Source organism: Alligator mississippiensis, chromosome 5, assembly GCF_030867095.1.
Source record: "Alligator mississippiensis isolate rAllMis1 chromosome 5, rAllMis1, whole genome shotgun sequence".
In the NCBI taxonomy this organism is placed as follows: Eukaryota; Metazoa; Chordata; order Crocodylia; family Alligatoridae; genus Alligator; species Alligator mississippiensis.
Window position 1 is genome coordinate 208362286 of NC_081828.1, and position 18497 is coordinate 208380782.

The 18497-nt window shown below is 44.6% G+C and overlaps 1 protein-coding gene across 1 annotated transcript in view; it reads left to right on the forward strand.

The window, feature by feature from the left end:
* The first annotated feature begins 2547 nt into the window (after nucleotides 1-2547).
* The window catches only part of EXOG (exo/endonuclease G), a 30675-nt gene continuing 14725 nt past the window's right edge, over nucleotides 2548-18497 (forward strand). The window contains exons 1-5 of the mRNA XM_014608935.3: nucleotides 2548-2723; nucleotides 2886-3035; nucleotides 5280-5419; nucleotides 7259-7335; nucleotides 10057-10171. Coding sequence (XP_014464421.2) covers nucleotides 2585-2723; nucleotides 2886-3035; nucleotides 5280-5419; nucleotides 7259-7335; nucleotides 10057-10171 — 621 coding nt within the window. The 5' untranslated portion in view covers nucleotides 2548-2584. The remainder of the gene's footprint in view (nucleotides 2724-2885; nucleotides 3036-5279; nucleotides 5420-7258; nucleotides 7336-10056; nucleotides 10172-18497) is intronic.

Consider the following 18497-nt stretch of genomic DNA (forward strand, 5'->3'; position numbering starts at 1 on the left):
CTAAGCCCATAACCCGAAACCAGGAGGATTGAAGAAAACACCACCTGTGCCCCAACCCCTTAAGTCCCACTCCCAAAACCCTGTAGCCTTCCTGTAGACCTGGCTGGGATTGTTCCAAGCCGTGTCATTTGTGCCCACATGGATAAGGAGCATAGGGTAGTGGTCGGTGGGCTGGATGACCTTTGGGATCCTCTCAGTTATGTCCTGGATGTGGGCTCCTGGGAAGTAGCAGACCTCCCGGGCTAAGGGGTTGGGGCAGCAGATTGCACCCTCAGTCCCCCTCAGGAAGGAGTTTCCCACAACAACCACTCTATGTGTGGCCTTAGGGAAAGCTGGGATGGTAGCTTGAGTGGTCCTCCCTTGCCTGCAGGAGCTGGCAGCTCTGCAGGCTGTACTGGGCCTGCACAAGGTTCATACCTGTTGCAAAGCCCCAGAGGGGAGGGGACCCTGGTGCAGTGGGCCTTGGGGCCACTGACTACCTTGGTCTAACCCCCAGGCTGGGCAGTGTGGGAGATCCTTGAGTCCTCCCTTGTCCTGGAAGGTGACTTTGGTCTACCCCTGGCCTCCAGGGGGTGAAGGGCCTAGCAGTAGGAGTCTGTCTCCTGCTCACCATCCCTGATGGCACGCAGTCTCTGGACTGTGGCCTGGAGCCTCCAAAGTGGAACAAACCTCTCAAGGGGAGGTGGCCATGCTCCCGGTCCCATGTGCCTGCAATTGTGCCAGGCAGCCCCTGCAGCCAGGAACCAGGGGAATCTACCACAGGTGCTAACGACTCTCTCTCCTTTTTAATGGCCTTGATGTTCCCCCAATCAAGCTACCAGACGTTCTGTAATTCTGCTGTCTGTTAGCTGCCCCTGGTAAAGAGGCTCCTATTTCACAGCCTTGCAGCCTTTTGAACTCATTCCAATGAAGTTGCATTTGTTTTTGCGTACATCTTAAACTAAATTAGCTAGCCTGAGGCACACAGGGGCAGGGTGTGGATGCTGAAACCATAATCTAACCTCTACATTGGACTGCTGTCAGGTCAGACACGATGCAGACCTTGCACCCAAACCTGTCACAGGTAAAGACACGGGTCAGAGCCTGCTTGCCCGAGCAAAAAGGCAAGGGAGCCTGTTCTGAGGGGCGAGCCCCTCCTCACACTGGTGAGGGCAGGGCATGGCAGTCCCAGGGCTTCACTGTAACCATTCAGAGCTGAACCCCTCCATGCACATTAAACAGCATGTTTGTGATGGAGAGAGATGTGGGTTTGTTCTCTGATACTAATTGATTTTAGGTCCGGTAATTTGCTTTGGGTAGATGTGATGCCTTTCATTAGACCAACTGAGTAGTTGGGGGAAAAACTTCTGGGTGCGATCACCCTTCTTCAGGCATAGGAAGTCTCTGCTGTTCGGAGACTCCAAGGAATGAAAGATGCTAGAAGTGTGAGGGGATGTCAGTGAGGACGTAGATAGGTGGAAATTAGGAAAACAAAAGGTAGGAAAGGGAAGGGAGGAGGAAAAACAAGGTGGGGGGGAGTCAAAGGTAAGTAAGAGAGACTCTACTGTAGTAGTTTTCCAGGGTAGAAAAGAGACCGGCTGTGGAACAGTAAATAGCTGGAAATTAGGAAGACAAAGGGTAGAAAAGGAGGCGAGGGCAGGAAAAGAAGTGTCAAAGGTCAGATCCGCAAACTCCTATAACACTTGGTTCAGAGACGATACCTTTCATTAGCCCAACTAAGAAATCACAGGAAAATTGAAGAAAAAGATTTTTTTTGTGTGATTTCTTAGTTGGTCTAATAATAGCGATCATCTCTGAACCAAGCGTTCAAGAGGCTTGCGTTTCTTTTTGTCTAAGACCAACACGGCTACCAACTGCACCCCTAAAAGGTCGACTCCGGCAGGTACACGGTGCATCCGAGGTCAGGCAGGTGTAACGTGTCATAACTCCAGTGTCTTTGTTGAGTCCACAGGTGATTGTGGTAGCCGCGTCAGTCTGAGGCAACAAGAAATACAAAAATCTAGAACTCTCAGGTCCAAAATAATACTTTTTATTAGCCTAACATATATTTTTAAATTAATTGCTATCTATATATGTATCGTTATTTCCTGCATTTCTGTATTGACTCCGTGATTTTGTTCGTCTCCAGTAGATGTATTGAGCGCACGTTGTACGGGTGGTGTAAGTCCTGCTTAGCACTTTTCCAGCTGCACCCGAGCCACCTCCAACGGGCGGGAACGATCCCGCACGTGGCCCGAGGAGGCTCTGGAACGCGCCACGCCGCGCGTAGCGGAAGGGGCGGAGTCTCGCGGGGGCGGGGCTGGGGAGGTTCGGGGGCGCGCCGCACATAGGGAAGGGGCGGAGTCTCGCGGGGGCGGGGCCGGGGAGGTTCAGGAACGCGCCGCGCGTAGGGAAGGGGCGGAGTCTCGCGGGGGCGGGGCCGGGGAGGTTCAGGAACGCGCCGCGCATAGGGAAGGGGCGGAGTCTCGCGGGGGTGGGGCTGGGGAGGTTCAGGAACTGGCCGCGCGTAGCGGAAGGGGCGGGGCCTGCCGCGCCCCTCCCCCGGTGGGGCGGGGCGGGGCGGCTGTGGCGCGGGGGCAAGCGCATGGCGGCGGTACGGGGCTCCCGCCGCTTCCTCCGCGGGCTGGTGTGCGGGACCGTGCTGGGCGCCGCCGCCACCGCCTCAGGCCTGGCCGCGCTGCAGCTCCGACACCGCCACGAGCCGGAGCCGGAGCCGGAGCCGGGTAAGAGCCAGGCCGCGGGAGCCCTCCGCACGGCCAGGGAAGGACGGATGTGGGGGAGGGGGTGTTGGTGTCGGCCCCGCGCTGACCTGGCGCGGAGCCGGGTGGGCGGTGGGCGGTGTCTCATCCCATCCCCCCTGACGCGGCCCGTGCTTCCCCCCCCAGGGCGGGCGGCGCCGCCGGTGCTGGAGGAGTTCGGGCTGCCGGACGCCGGAGCCGAGAGCCGGACGTACCTGAACCACGCGCTGTCTTACGACCAGGCCAAGCGGATCCCCAGATGGGTGGTGGAGCACGTGTCCCAGCAGAAAACCCTAGGTAGGGGCGGGCGTGCTGCGGTGTGAAATGCATGAGGCAAAGGGTCAAAAAAACCCCCCAAAAGGTGCAGGGAAATGAAGGCCTGGATCCTCCCCTCGCTTCACTTCACTGGAGGGAAAGGCTCGAGCGCTTCCTAGGGCAGAGCCGGACGTGGCCGTCGCTCCGTGGGGCGATGGGCGCCGGCGCAGAAACAGGAGCGCGCAGCCCGACGTGTGCGCTCGAGGGGAAGGTGGAGCCCAGGCAGTGCTTGTTGTAGCCGGTTTGGCGACTTAACCTCGCTGCTCTGTTACCACGCGTGTGAATGTCACGCCACAGCTGCCTGTGCTTAAAAAAGTAAGCAAATGGACTTCACGACCTTCACTGAATGAAATTCAGGCAATATACAGCCGTCACAAATTACTTTTGTTGAATTTACACCGATCTCTAGAGTGCAAATGAATAATTTCATAATTGTGAAATGTTTTCTATAGGCAGTATCTCTAAATATATGAAGGCTGCGACTAAGAGATTATTTTACAAAACTAAAGGCAAATCCTGTAAATGGTTATAATCAATGTAAGTATTCCCGTTGCCTTCAAGCCTAAATGAAAGCAGTGACTTAGGATTGCTGCCCGGTGCCTGTAGCTAGCCAGCGCCTTATAATGTTGTCTAAATGATCAGAACAAAACTAACTGGGCTTTTGAAGTTAAACATCCTTATACTTGTAGGTGTGCTTTATGGGATAGGTATTTTGATCAAGACATGATCCAAACTGCATACTTTGGGGTGTTAAAACTGAAAAGACCATTTAGTTTTCTTATTTCTAGAAATATTGTGCTGTAGACATTCATTTTTTTTTTTTAATTGTTTGAAAACTTGTTTCCAAAGAACAGTGGAAAGAAGCTAATCTAAATATGAAAATAGAAATGTATACAACTGAAATTACAGCACAACTTATTGTTATTACCAAAGCATAGAGGATACAAGAATGTGTAGTCCGTTCTTCAAGCTTAAGCAACAAATGACACGTCTGTCTTATAAGTGTTGAGGTTTAGGGTGATAAAGTTCTAGTGATTAATGCTGATAGATACAGGAAAGAGCCCTTCGTCTATCTTCTATAGTCAATATAGAACATCAAGTTTAAAATGTTTTGAATATGCTGTTGTTTGCTTTGGCCAAAATTCAACAAAGCACTTCAGTTCATGTTGAAATGCAACTTAAATACCCAATGACGTGCTTTGTTGCATCAGGATGAATTGAAGTACTTTGTTCTCATTTTTTAGCTTAATGCTCTTATAGCATCTGTCTCCCTAAAAGATGAGAAAATGCCCGTTTAACACTACAACTAACAATTCAGTAGAAATCCCCCTGTATCTTGGACAAACCCTTCAAAAAGTTTAATTTGAAGTTAATCTGTTTGTTTGGTTTTTTTTATCGTGTGGTAAAATACCTGAAATATTCAACGGCATAGTTTGCAAGTATGTTTGGGACTGTCCACTGGACATGGTAAAATTTTAACTTTAAAACCATTGATATGCTTTCGTCTCTTTCTTAACAAGAGTAGTTTAGCTTGTACTGGCATTTACTGGAGCAGCGACAAATGCACTAACCTCGATGATCTATTGAGGTCCCTTCCGACCCTAACATCTATGAGGTCCCTTCTGACCCTAACATCTATGAATCTAACGTCTCTGAATATCTGAACCTTGAAAATTTGGAATTGACATCATTGTTCTGAAATTTTGTTTTAGGTGAATTTTAGAAGTTATGGCCTTGTTGCTCTGTTCATCCAGGACAAATTGCATCCACTCTCAGTATTTCTTTTACTAACTATAAACTTGCTTAAGTACTGTCATCACATTTCTTATGTCGACTTGGAAAAGCCAGAATCCTTGCAGGATGGAAATGGGTCTTCAGCTGGTGTAGATCTTTGTGGCTTTGTTCACATAGTAGATATTTGGTGATTTACTCCAGCTGAGGAAAAATGGCTGTCACATTTGTCTGTCTTTCCTCTAAGCTTAGCAGTTTTTGTTAAACAATATATCTTAGAATTTCTCCTGTGCAGTAGGAATAAGTTCAGGGCTGGAGCACAGCTTTAAGTGCAACCATTATTTTTTATATAGAGTGAAAAGTCTTCAGACTAGATAGATACATGAAATCCTGAAACACGAGCATCTTGGGGATACCTGGTGGGGACCAGCTCTTTTTGTCTGATAATGCTGATAATTCGCTGATCACCTAACCACTTAGTATGTTGTTCCTTAGGTTCTGCAGACCGACAGCACTGTAAATTCAAACCAGATCCTAATATCCCTCTAATGTTTAGTGCTGTCAATGAAGACTACTTAGGGAGTGGATGGTCACGAGGACATATGGCACCAGCAGGAGATAACAAATTTTCAACGGTAGGAATTTTTCTTAGTTTGTGTCTGTCAATAAAAGGGGGAAGAAGGTGGTCTTCAGATTCATTACATTGTTTACTTCTTTAAGAAGAGGGAGTTATGGTCTCCCTGCTTTAGCTTGGGACTTGAACTAGAGAGTTAGAAGTTCTAATGCCCTGGGACTCTGCTTCCGTGTCTGTAAAATTACAGTGGTAACACTTACCAGTCAAACCTCAGCGCTGTCTTGCAGAGCTCAGTTTATAAGTGAGCGAGGGCAAGTAGCACGCTATCTTCCTGTCAACAGGTATTGAGACATTTAACACTTGATTTAGATAAAGCAAATATGCTACAAAGGGCAGTAGGATCGATTGGCAGGGGTATTGATTAGATTGCTTAAGATCTGTTTCCTTTTTGATCATTAGTATTAAATGAATGAATGACTGCCTTGCCTTTGCCATAGTTCTTTCAAAGTCAATGAAGTGTCTTTACTTACTTGATACAGAAATTTGTGAGGTGTCCCAAAATGTTGGGCATGTGAACCACCTGTGTCAAACTCATCTGGCCCATCTGCCTGATCGAGCACAGGCAGCAGCCACCTGGGTTGGTCTGAGATGCCGGCCCGAGTGGATGGTGCAGTGTAGGGCCTGGTCCGAGCAGGCGCTGTGGACGGTGCACACCCAGACGCTGTGTGGAGTAGGACTCCCACAGCAGGTGCCAGATTATGGGATTCTGCAGGCCAGATCCTGCCTGCAGACTGTATATTTGATGCTCCTGACAATAAACCCCTGGCTGACTAAGAAAACAGCTTTGGACTTATCTGGTCCCAGTGTGAAATTTGCCTGGTACAGGTTAATTGTTATTTAAGTAGCAGCCTGAATCTGTATTTTTGTCCTGAAATATAGCATGCTCTGGAATAGCGTAGTGATGGAACTGTTATGTGGGGAATTAATGCACTAGTCATTTTACTTCTAGTAGAAGAATCCTTTATAGATAATTGTCCATGTTATTCTGGTTGTTTCAGTGTGTATAATAGCCTGTAAAATGAGGTCCAGAACTGAAAGTAGGTTAGATACTGTATCTGGAGTAGGTCGCAGGTTGCACGACTAGTGCCTGTAGCAGGCATTGTCTTAAACATTACAACCAATTCTTTACGTTCTATAAACACGGGGAAATCTGAGAGAGCATTTAAAATTATTAAGGGTCAGGCTAAGTACTTGAGATTTTTCCTTTCAGTTTTTCATATGTACTTGAAGTTATCTAGGGGTAGAAGGAAGCCAAGAATTCATCATGGCTGAAACTACCTGGGCCACAACCACAGAAGGGGTTATATTCCTGTTTATCTGTGACTTTTTAAGCAGCTATATACATTTTTGCAGAACTGAGGTCTTGGTAATCACTCCACCATCTCTATCCTATATATTTTTAAAATGATAGTGTTACATTTTTATTCTAACCTCTTCTGGTATGGGAAAGCAAAAACATGGTGCAAACTCTGCAGCCAGCGTAGGAAGTAAAATGCCTAGGAAAAATTTCCTTCTCCTTCAGAAAAAAACTGTTCACCTATTCCTAACCTAATTGCAAATGTAATACTCTGTTAACACATTCATTCTGTGCCACTATCTGGCATGAAATGTTTCTGTAGAACTGTGGATAGACTCAAGCTGCAAAGTTTATGTCCAAATTTTACACCTCTACTTGCTTCTAAAATATTTGGAAATGTGTTTTAGGGGGCTGGCTTGACTTGCTCTTTATATAATTACATTAGACAAGTTTTGATCTAGATCTAGGTACTGACTCGTAACCTTCTTAAACGTTTGGAAGAATTTAACATTTTAATAACAAGATTTTTTTCTCTTTATAAAGCAAGCTATGGCTGAAACATTTTATCTCTCCAACATTGTGCCTCAGAATTACGAGAATAATGCTGGATTTTGGAACAGGTAAGAGATCACTGTTGAATTAACTAAGAATGAAAGGTTAATCAAGGGGGTAACAAATAACTATATTTATATATCTCTTTTCACCCCAAAAGATCCCTTTTGGCGTGAAAAGGCACTTTATAGGACATATGCAGGAATCACTGCAGCTTGCCCTTAGTTGAAGAGCAGTTATTCCATAACCATGACAAAATGAATATGTAGCCATTTCAATTCTTTATCCAGCAGAAATCATAGGGAAAATTTAGGTTGGGTAAACAAAATTACTTACCCTCATTGAGCTTAGCCAGGCCCTCCAGGTTAATCACCCTGTTCTTAAGAAAAGACCCATGGCAGCTTTCCAAGTTGTTCAGCTCTTGGTTTAATTTCTCACGCTAAAGATAGTTCCAGGAGCAGCATGCCAGTGACAGTTTTTGGGCACTGGGTCATGTTTGACCTCAAGGACATAGTGCAGCCTTGTGAATCACCAACACTTCAGGGCTTGGATGTATCTGGCAGTTCTTGCATCCACGTAGTGCTCATCACTTGTGAAAGCTGCCAAGATAACAGCTTTGAGGTGAAGTGTCTGGAAGATCTGTTTTAACCCTCTGCATATTGTTTCTTTTCTCTTCTGAGATGGAAAAATAATTAACTAAAACCAACTCTGATTGTGTGCTTACTAGGTTAGAAGGAACAAGGGTTGGCTTTTACAAGGCTTACTCAAGGGAAGGAGAACTACATTATACACAATATTGCACTAAAAATGTAGTATAAAAAGGCATCATCATTCATCCACAGACTGCTCTCTGCTTTTACAGGAATACATATAAAAGAATATGAGGCATCGAGTAAGGTTATACTATTTTATAGATAAATAATGTGCTATAACATTTTAAAGAGATTTTTCTATTGTTTTAATGCCTCAGGCATTTGAGCATAACAGTTTCTTGATGCAAAGGCTTAGGCATATGCCATTTTAGAGCTGAGACACCTTTTTATTTTTCCCAGAGTAGTCTAATCAGGAAGACAGGGGAGAGCTTGACTTCCTTCCCTGGCACCTAGAATCTGAAGGACTGAAGCAACTGAATAGCATTTTTAAAAAATGTTGCCACTTTTCCCTAGTACCATGCCCCCCCCCCCCCCCCCCCCCCCCCCCCCCCTGCACTTCAGAGGAGTAAAACTAGTGCCACGGTGGCCCAACCATGGCTTATGAGCATGTGGCTCACCAGCACGGTACTTGCGGCTCTCCCAAAATTGGCTGAAGCCCTACCTGTTTCTCCCTGCAGTGGCTTTGGGGGACAGTGCAGCCTGGCACTTCCCAGTGCTCTGGCTTTCCCTACAGGGAGCACGTCTTGAGCCCGCCCTCCTCTCTCGCCGAATGCCAGCTCTGGTGCCAGGCTGCTGGGGTGGAGGCTGCAGCTGCTCCGCTTACCCCGGGATATGCTCCTTGTGGGGAAATCCAAAGTGCAGGGGGGGGGGGGGGAGATGGTCACCTCCACTCCGGGTTGGAGGTGACCACTCAGCGCCCCCACCCTCCCACTTCTCCGGCTCTTGTCTTGAGCTTTGGTTGAGGATCAGATGTGGCTCCCAGAGTGAGTAACTCTGGCCACCCCTAAACGAGTGTATTGTGTTTTATTCAGTGCCTGTTGTCATTCATCTTGTAATGATACAACTTAAGGTTGTAAAATACTTACATGTCTTGCTTTCATTTCATTTATGTTGTCTTCTACTCCTCCCCATCTTCATCCATTCTTTACCCTGTTTCTTCTGGTGTCTTAGTGACTATTTCTTCTTTATTCTATTTCCCCTTATCTGTCTGTCTTTAGATCTTATTTGCTGCCTTCTGTTTTTTCTTTCTCCTTTTTTGTTGGTTCCCCAAAATCTTTGAATACCTTACATCTCTTTTCTAATCTATCCCATCAATCCTTGACTGTTTTAAGGATGACCAAAGTGTGACTTTGCAATCAAATATGACAGCATCTTTAGTAGAGGTCCCTACACTATTTGATTTCAGCAGCTCTTGGGACCAATACGGTTAACATGAAGTGTGGCCACAGTTACGTTTTAGGCAAAGCACACATGATTATCAGATTGTTTACTGGACAGGTTCACTTAATGTTGTTTTTTTAAATCCAAAATAGCATCTTTCATTTGTACCTTTCTGATGTCAGTGCTTCTGGTAATCAGTTGTCCTCATGTACTTTGACATTAAAGGGCAATAAACAGGCTGTAGACTGGGAGCGACATTCTCTAATTTATCATTTAAGATATCCACAAAGCCAACTGACTTGGGAGGTAAAGTCTGACAGCATCTCTATTCCCTTAAAATACAGAGGAGCCAAATGGAAAGGAATACAATAGAACCTTTGGAAATGAAAAGGGTGTGCCCAGGCCTTCAGAAAATGTCTTTATTTTAGTCACTTTCGATAACTAACTCCTTTCTAAATAAAGGAAAAACAGAAATTTGAATTCTGAGAGAACGTGATAAGATGATAGCAGGGCTAAATTCTCAAGTATGCAAGGAGAATGCTGGACCAGCTGTCAGTAAAGTCATTAATTGGGAACAAAATGGCAGAGGGACTGGATATTGGGCATATATTTACTCTTTTTTTGATGCATAGCTTATGAACACATTATTGAAAATATGCTGCAAAAACTAGGAACATGTCATGCTCCATGTCATGTTTTAGACATGTCTTGTTTAACTTTTTATTTTGAAGTTTGCTCTCCTGGAATATCTTGCAGAATGGAAATGTATTGTCGGGAATTGACAAAGAGATTTGAGGATGTTTGGATAGTTTCAGGACCTTTGACCTTGCCTCAAACAGATGATGATGGAAAGAAGAGAGTTACCTATCAGGTAAGTACCTGTGTTTTTATGCACTAAATTCAGTAGTTCTGTAAACAGTACCTTTAAATAGAACATAAGCAAGCTTTATACTCCTAGCTTGATCAAATAAACTTTAACTCTTTTGTACTGGCAAATTGCTGGAATAGAGGGTACTATATTAGCGCTGGCTACACTCTGGAAAAAATACTGTGGTGTTCTGTTATTAAATCATTCATTCTGTTCATGTAATGTGAGCATTTAAATGCCTCTTTATAAGCCTCTAATAAAACAGTACTTAGCACTTGTATAACAGCTAAGTAGAGAGTTAGCAGAGTTTGGTGTACATATATCTCTTCAATCATTCATGTGTGTGTTCTTTAATATTTACATATTTCATAATCATTATGATGCAAACATGGTGTGGCATTTTCAAAGCCATATAGGGGATTTAGGTGACTAGTTTCTATTCATTTTAATGTCAGTTGGTTTTCCAAAATCCCTCTTGCAACATACTGAAGCCAATTGAAAGACTCCAGTTGACTTTGGCAGGCTTTGAATGAAGCCAGTGTAATCCTTTCTTAACACAGCATCTTTTGTCCTTCTGCCTCTTATTTTTTTTCCCAAAAATCTTGATGCTAAGGATCTTCCCTGAAATTTGAGAATTAGCTGTGTATGGTCTCCATGTTACAAACAGAGAAAGGCCTTCAGGTTGAGTGTTAGGCTTCACTTTGCTTTACAACCTGCTCGCATGCTCAGAGTACAGTACATTGTGTAAGTGTTTGTAGGATTTGATCTCTGATTGTTACTTCTGGAGAGTAGCGGCTGTCTTTTACTGTATGTCATGGACAGGGATCCTGTTTTTCTCTGATTTAAAATTTTCAGCTTAAAAAAAGTAACCCCAAATCCACATTTTTCCATGATTAAAATAAAACACCACTATATCTATCTATATATTACTGGCCTTTCATTTAAGTCATAGAAAATGTGGATTTGGGGTTACTTTTTTAACCAAAAATTAGGGATTTTTTTTAAATTAGAGAAAACCAGGATCCCTGGTGATGGGGTTTTAATCCTGCATGGGACTTCTGAGTATTGACACAATACAAACAATAAATAAAATAGTTTTCATCGTCATAGAATAATAGAGAAATAAGGTAGGACGAGACCTCCAGAGATCGTCTAGTTCAACCCCCTGCCTGAGGTAGGATCATCCGTATCCAAACCATCCTATTAAAATCCATACTCTAACCTCTTGATAAAACTACTGTCAATCCTAACAGAAGACACAACACCCTAACCTGCCACAGGCAAAGCAGGGGGGAACCACCTGCTTTCAAAGAAGTGTCCTGCTTCTTTGAAAGGTTGCTAATATATGCTCAAGAGTTCCCTGGTAGAGGCCCATGTGCTGCACTAAAGAGGCATTCCCCCCTTGTCTTCCTGACCCCAGATATGGCGATCAGTCTGGCCTTGAGTGGAGGGGCAAGACCATCTCATCAGGAACCTCTGGCTTTGCTTCCAGTGGGAGCATTGGTACACCCCAGTTAAAATCCCCAGCTTTGGCTGCATCCAACATTCATTGCCCCCTCCCCACCTTTCTGTTACACGTGTCAAGGTGTTTTTAAGCCTCTCTCAGAAGCAACCAGCAAAGCCCAGATTCATGGGAAGTACCCAGAGTAGAACATGGGCACAGACAGCTATGCCTAGATCATCCCCCAACCAGTGGCTGTCCAACCTCTTCTTGAACACCTCCAGTGATGGAGAGTCCATAACTTCTCTAGCCAGTCTATTCCTCCGCCTTGCTTTTCTTAACCGTGAGGAAATTTTTCCTGATATCCAGTCTAAGCCTGCTTTGCTGCAGCTTCAAGCCATTGGTCCACGTCCTGCTCTGTGGTGCGTTCCCCTCTGCTTTATGGCAGCCCTTTGGGTATTTAAAGACTGCTGTCATGTCTTTCTTAAGCACCTTTTCTGCAAGCTGAATGTGCCTAGCTCCTTCAGCCTCTCCTCATATGATATGCTTTATAAACCCTTTATTTTCTTTGTCATCTGCCTCTGGATCCTCTCTAACTTTGTCATTTTAAAAATGTGGAGCCCAAAACTGCACACAGTACTGTAGATCAAATGGTGCTCAACCTCCAGCCTGCAGGCCAGGTGTGGCCCATGGAGCCATGGCATCCAGCCTACAGGGCTCCAAATTTGCTGCAGGGAGTGGTAGCAATTAATATGGTCACCTTTCTCCTCCTGCGAAATTGCCACACCTCAAGCAGTGGATTAGGGCTGGGCTCCACCCCTTTCCCCCTACTGCACACCTGGATTGGAGCCAGCCTCCCCCAACACTCCCTCCCACAGCTGGATTGGGGCAGAGCCCTGAGCTCTTTCCTCCACACTGCTGGTCCCATCAGGTAGGTAACTGGTTTCCTCATTTCATAAATTGAGAAACTTGGAGTGCTGAAGTGCCCATGGTCAAGTCCTAGGTTTCCACATAGCCCACTAGTGCTAATTTCATTTTAATTGCCAAAATCATTCAGTTTTGGGTATTGTGACAGGTTTGGGTCCCAGCCATGACACCCCCCGGTGGCCACACAGTTCCTGGCCCAGCTCCCACTCTAGGAGTCCTCACCTTCTTTACTCGCCCACCAGGCCTTTGATCTTATTATTTGGAAAGGAGGGAGGCTGCCTGGGGGACCTAGAGTGAGCTTGCTGCTGTTCCCATGTCGGGCTTCAGCCTTCTCAGCTTCTGCCCGTTTTGCTCTCACTGGGCCCTCCAACTCTAGTCCACTGACCAAACTGAGCTGCAGGTTTCCCAGCTTTTTGTCTGGCTTTCCAACACCTTTATTATGCCCTCTCTTGGGCTGCTGAGCCTTCCTGGGCTCACTGTCCCTCTGTATCTGGGCCCCAGGACCTGTCTTTGACCTGCTTTGGGCCTTCTGGCCCCTAAGTCCCAGTCTTGCCCTTCTTGGGCTCTGGGCTCCCTGGCCCCAGTCCCCAGGACTATCTGTTTCAAGGCCTGTCTCGCCCCTCTCAGGCACTGTGGGATCCCCCCTTGCGGGCTGTATGAGATCCCCCATCTGGGTGTGCTAGGTGTGCTCATGTGGGGCCTCTGGTATGCTCGTGCAAGGCCTGCACCCTGCTACGTGCTCTGGGACCTTCAAGCCATCCCTCGCAGTCCCCCCTCCCAGGTCTTCTTTAAACATCTAGTCCCCACTAGGCACCGGGCCCTCCTGGTCCCCCCTGGCACCAAACCAAACTGAAACCAAATGCATGCCCTTCTAGCTATAACAAAACTACTGCCCAAACCTGGGTCTTAATCAGCTGCTAGCCCTCAGTTTCCTGAGCTGTTGCAGCCTAGCACGCTCAGTTTTCTTCTCAGTTGCAGGCACCCCCCAGAGAGCTCTTCCCTGCTTGGCCTCCACGGCCAACTGCCTAGCCTGGCTCTGGCCGTGCCTTATTTCTCCCAGGTCCCTGCCCCCTTCCAGTCGGATGACTCTCCTGGGTTGGTTGTGGGTGCCTGCTAATTAATGTCATTAGCTTGTCTATAGCAGCCCAGTCCCAGCTGTGCCCTTCCTGTCCTGCAGGGCTCTCTCTGGTCTCTTCTCTCAGTGACGGAGCACCCCAGGCTCTCTGTCACAGGTATGTCATCCTTGAAAAAAATTACTTTGAACTATTAAAAAATTTTAAAACCAATCAGCAGGGATCCAGGTCGTATTGGAGAAGCTTTTTCAGCGAACAGAAGAATTGTTCAAGTCTAGCAGTTGTTTCCACTATCCAGCAGTGCTGGCCCATGGGTCAGATCCAGCCATGTCATCGGTCCATGGGGTTCCCCACAGGTCTAGAAAATTGGTGGCAAGGGAGTGATGGCAGTTAACATTGTCCTTGCTCCCTTGCTGCCATATTTCTAAGCCCTGTGCACTAGGATCCGGCCCACGGACTGACCTGGCATTGCTTATCTGACCTGCGGAGCCAAAAGATTGGGCACCACTGCACTATGCCATTATTTTCCAGTTTGTGTCTTTGGCAGGATAGAGCCCTTTTCCTCCCAGTTCATGGAGGAGGAAGACTGTATGTAAGAAATAACACCCTCTGACTCTCAATCATCAGTTTTAACATGTTAGTTTCGCTAGTCTGTGGATAAAAATAAGTCCAGACTGTACTTTATTCCAAGTAACTTGAACCTGACATACTGTGATTGAATAATAGGGTGGCACAGTGTGTCCATGCCCTGTTAATTACTGTATCATTTTGTTCTAGTTTGTTGCCAAGATAGCAGCATCCCTGAGTTTGATGACAGCTCTGATCTTTCATGAATGTCATATCAGTTATAGTCCTAATATAAACTATGAAGTGAAGTTCAGGATTGCAAGGGTCTGGGATAGGAAATAACAAAATGATGGTTTCCATATTTGCATCTTACCATTGGGTCATATTTATGAACTCTTTTTTATTAATTATCTCTTCCAGAATAAGATATAGGGAATATTTTGTTTGCAGCTAACCATACAAATATGAATTTAGAAACTACTACTGCCAGCTACTGGTGGAAAATGTCAAACTGAAAATGTATCTTTTTTGCACATCAGATAGTTATTTAGGTCACGTTTTTTAAAGACTAAATACACCCTGAAAATAACTGAAATGTTCCCTGATCTGTCATTTTGAAAATTACATCTTTGTGGAAGATTGTCTTCTATTCTCACTAGGAATTTGTCCCTTGTGGAGAGAGTCTTGGGGATGCAAGTGTTTTTTTGGGGTTTTTTGATAGACCAGTAAGTACTGATTTGTATTTCTAAGGCAGGGGACATAATTTGCCAAAACATCTCTCGGGGGAGGGCAGAGTCATTAAAGATGAATATCTGGCATGTAATCCTGTCCTTGTGTGCCAGGATTTCAGCCGTAAATTTTAGAATCCTAGGAATCTGCTCCTGAGTAAAAATCAAGAGTACCTTTTCAGTAATCTTTTGGTGCTGACATAAACTGGATTCAGACTTCTGATCTAGAAATGAGAGATTGCATAGTCTACAGCCAGCTCCTAATCTCATTGTTTAGCCTGAGGAAGTTGTCAAGGAAAGTGTCACTCTGTTGAAGTTGCTGTTTAAGAGATGTACAATAGCATAACTGCTGTAACAACTTAAAATGCATACTTAGGACATGCCAATGGGAATACCATAGTCAAGCTGCTCCTCCAGTTTTAGAGAAGAATAAAGATACCAAGTGTGAAACAAACAAGAAAACCTACTGAAGTACTAAAATGAATGTCTGAATTAGCCTGTTACATAGGACTCTCTCCAGTCTTTGTTACCTTATTTTTGCCTATTCAAGTGGTGAAATACAGATGCGTGGGTGTGCAGGTGGGTGTTTTTCTCATTGCAAATGTCCCAAAACGTTATTTTTAGATCACTGTAGAGTTAAAACAGAGCATTGGTCATGGCATTGTTCCCAGTTCCTGCTTGGACTCCGGTACCATTTGCTGCTTAGTTCCAGAAAGGGAATTAACCTTAAACTCTGTGTATGCCAATGGTGCTCTGTCTATTGGCTGAACCTGCCATATCCCAAGAGACATTCTGTCAGTTCATCTGTCTCCAGTGGAGGTTTTTATTGCAAAGGATAGATTGATGACCATGCTTGGTATTTGAGAGATACATTTGCAGAATATATACACATAATATAAAAATGTAAAATAGAATGCCAACAGGAAGGATCTGTTCTGTGTCATTGGAGAGGCAGATGCAGGTTATTCATCTTTGTCCAGAGCAAATCAAAATGACATTGTCATGTTTTATACATTACCATTTTCCAATGAATGTTGGTTTAGTGGTTTTTCCCTTGTCAGCAGATTTTTGGTTTTAAAAATGAATTTTTCAGTAATTTTGTTGTATTGAGCTCAGTTCTCCACCCTTTACTTCCACTGAAATCCTACCGAATAGTAATTGGATCTTATTCGGCATCAGTTGTCAAAAGAATATACCATTTAGATTGTGTTTATATTTTGGACCAGACATCTTGCTTGAAGCTTTCTTTAAATTGATATTTCTAATTATTACTAGAAAGGTTTGTTTCTGGTTTCATTTCTTTACAGGTGTTGAATTAATGGAATTCATAGATTTTCCTAACACGAGACAAAAGTTCTACTATGAGATGTGTATGACAACTATATACGCTATCTTCAAGAAAAAAAGGCTACAATAAAGAAGGAAACAGTTTGCTACTGTTACTATTTGTGTAACACCCACATGTTCCCAGTGTTGCACAAATAGGGAACAGACTGTTTCTATCCCACAGGGCTGTCCAACTGGTGGTCCGTGGGCCCCAGTGGCCACCTGTCCCACTGCCATATGGTGGGGAGGAGTGGGAAATCCACACACTGCTTCCACAGACCACAATACTGGGGGGGGGGGGCTCAGGTCCCACATGCTAGCACTGTGTGCAGCCCACAGCTATGCTGAAGTTGGACAGCCCTGATCTAAGGGACCAATCCTCAGCTGATGTAGATGGGCATTATGATTTATGGGCAATTGCAGAAAGGAAGGCAGAGGTTACATGACTGGTCATGTGGTTGCTTTCCTTTAGCAGTATCCATATCTATAAGACTTTCCAATTTCATAATATACTATTAAAATACAGACTCCTGTGAGTTACAGGAGGAGTGGGAACAACCATCACACTTGGGTTGCTTAACACTGAATGAGGCTGGGATCCTGTGGAAAAGCAGTCTCTGATTGCATAAAGAATTTAAGATAATGCATAGGGTGTTAAATTTAAATTTTAGCTGAACAGCATTAAATTGGTATGTTCAATTTTGATTTTTTGAATGTGCCACCCAAAAACATTCTTTTCATGTGATTCGTCATGTGGAATATTGCGTATGTTGCCAGTCATTCCCCTCCTCCGGAAACAATAAATGCAGAATATACTTGAGACTAAAAAGCACCTGCCTTCAAACGTCTCGCGCTCTGGGATGCTGTCTGGGATCCCTCTCTGAAACACAGGAGGTACTGCCATAGTAACAGAATTGATGTTCTGTAATGAAGCCAATAGCAACAAGAATGCAAATGGGTAATAAGATCAGATGGAGGACAATACACGCTGTTCAGAAACATCAAGATCAAGGAATCGTAATAAAGCAGTACAGAATCGAGCCTTGGAGCCATATTGATAGGAATTATGTCATCTGAAGACATGTAAAAGACTCATCATTATTGTTCCTGAAGTTATAGCCAAGCAAACTAAGTGCCTTTACTGAGGCAGTGGACTAAAGCGGCCACAGGCTTTATCTAGAGGAAAAAGGATGATGTATGTAAAGATTCAGGGTAAGAAGGCTTTGCAGACCAGAAAATTTAACTGTACTTGGTTTAGTCATTGCTGGACAGGGAAGGAAGTGTAGCCTTGAGTAGTTAAGAGTTAAATATCCTTAGGTCTAAGAAATACGGGATTACAGGCTTCCCTCCTAGCCTCTAGTTATTATGCAGAAAGAACTCCAAAATGTGCATTGGGAGGAGAGGGTATTATGGTACAGAGGGAATTTCTGGAGTTATTGTTTTAATGTACTTGACAATATTGCCTCTGAAGCAGGGAAAGTGTGCAGGGCTGTTTAATGTGTGCTGGCAGCGGTGCCCTGACGAAATGTGACTTTTACAGACCGTGTCCTGCTGAAGTCCTTGGTAATTGCCATCTCGGAGCAGGAGCTCACTGTAACAAGCCCGGTGCCCTTCACCAATGTTGCTTACAGTGGTTTTGCATTTTGCAATCACTAGATGGCATAGTGCTACTCTCCAGACATTGCAGTTTCTTTGTAAATCTATTCCTGCAATTTTAAAGAATAGCTTCCTTTTCTTTCATCCACTGGGCACTTTTTGCAGTTTTAACTGAATTAGATGCAAAAAATTAGAGTGCCGTATATAAAACTGCAAGCAAATATCATTTAAAGAGCGTGTGAGGGATTTTACTTTGGCTTCAATGACCTCTTGGCTACTTAGTATACCTTTTTCATTTTCCTTAACCTCCTTGTGCAAGAACAGATTTCTTTCTTTCTCCCATGATTATCAGTTTTAGGGATGATTTTGCCACAAACTTAATTTTCTTTAACGTAGTGACTAAGTGATACAGTGTATGAAGAAGGGCCACGCTAGTTAGCAGAATGGTAGACAACTTAAAAAACCTAAGATAAATACAGTTAGCCATCTGCTGCAGCACCATGGTTGAGAATCGCCGATCTAGATCTACCAAATCCCAAGCCAGCGACGCCAGTGACCTAACCTCAAGACCAGCCTTCATATCTGAGCAGGCATGCTCAATCTTTTTGTGATTTCCTCTAAGAAGCATCACTGCTGATTCCTGTACCCTTTTCAGGTCTTCTGTAAGCTCT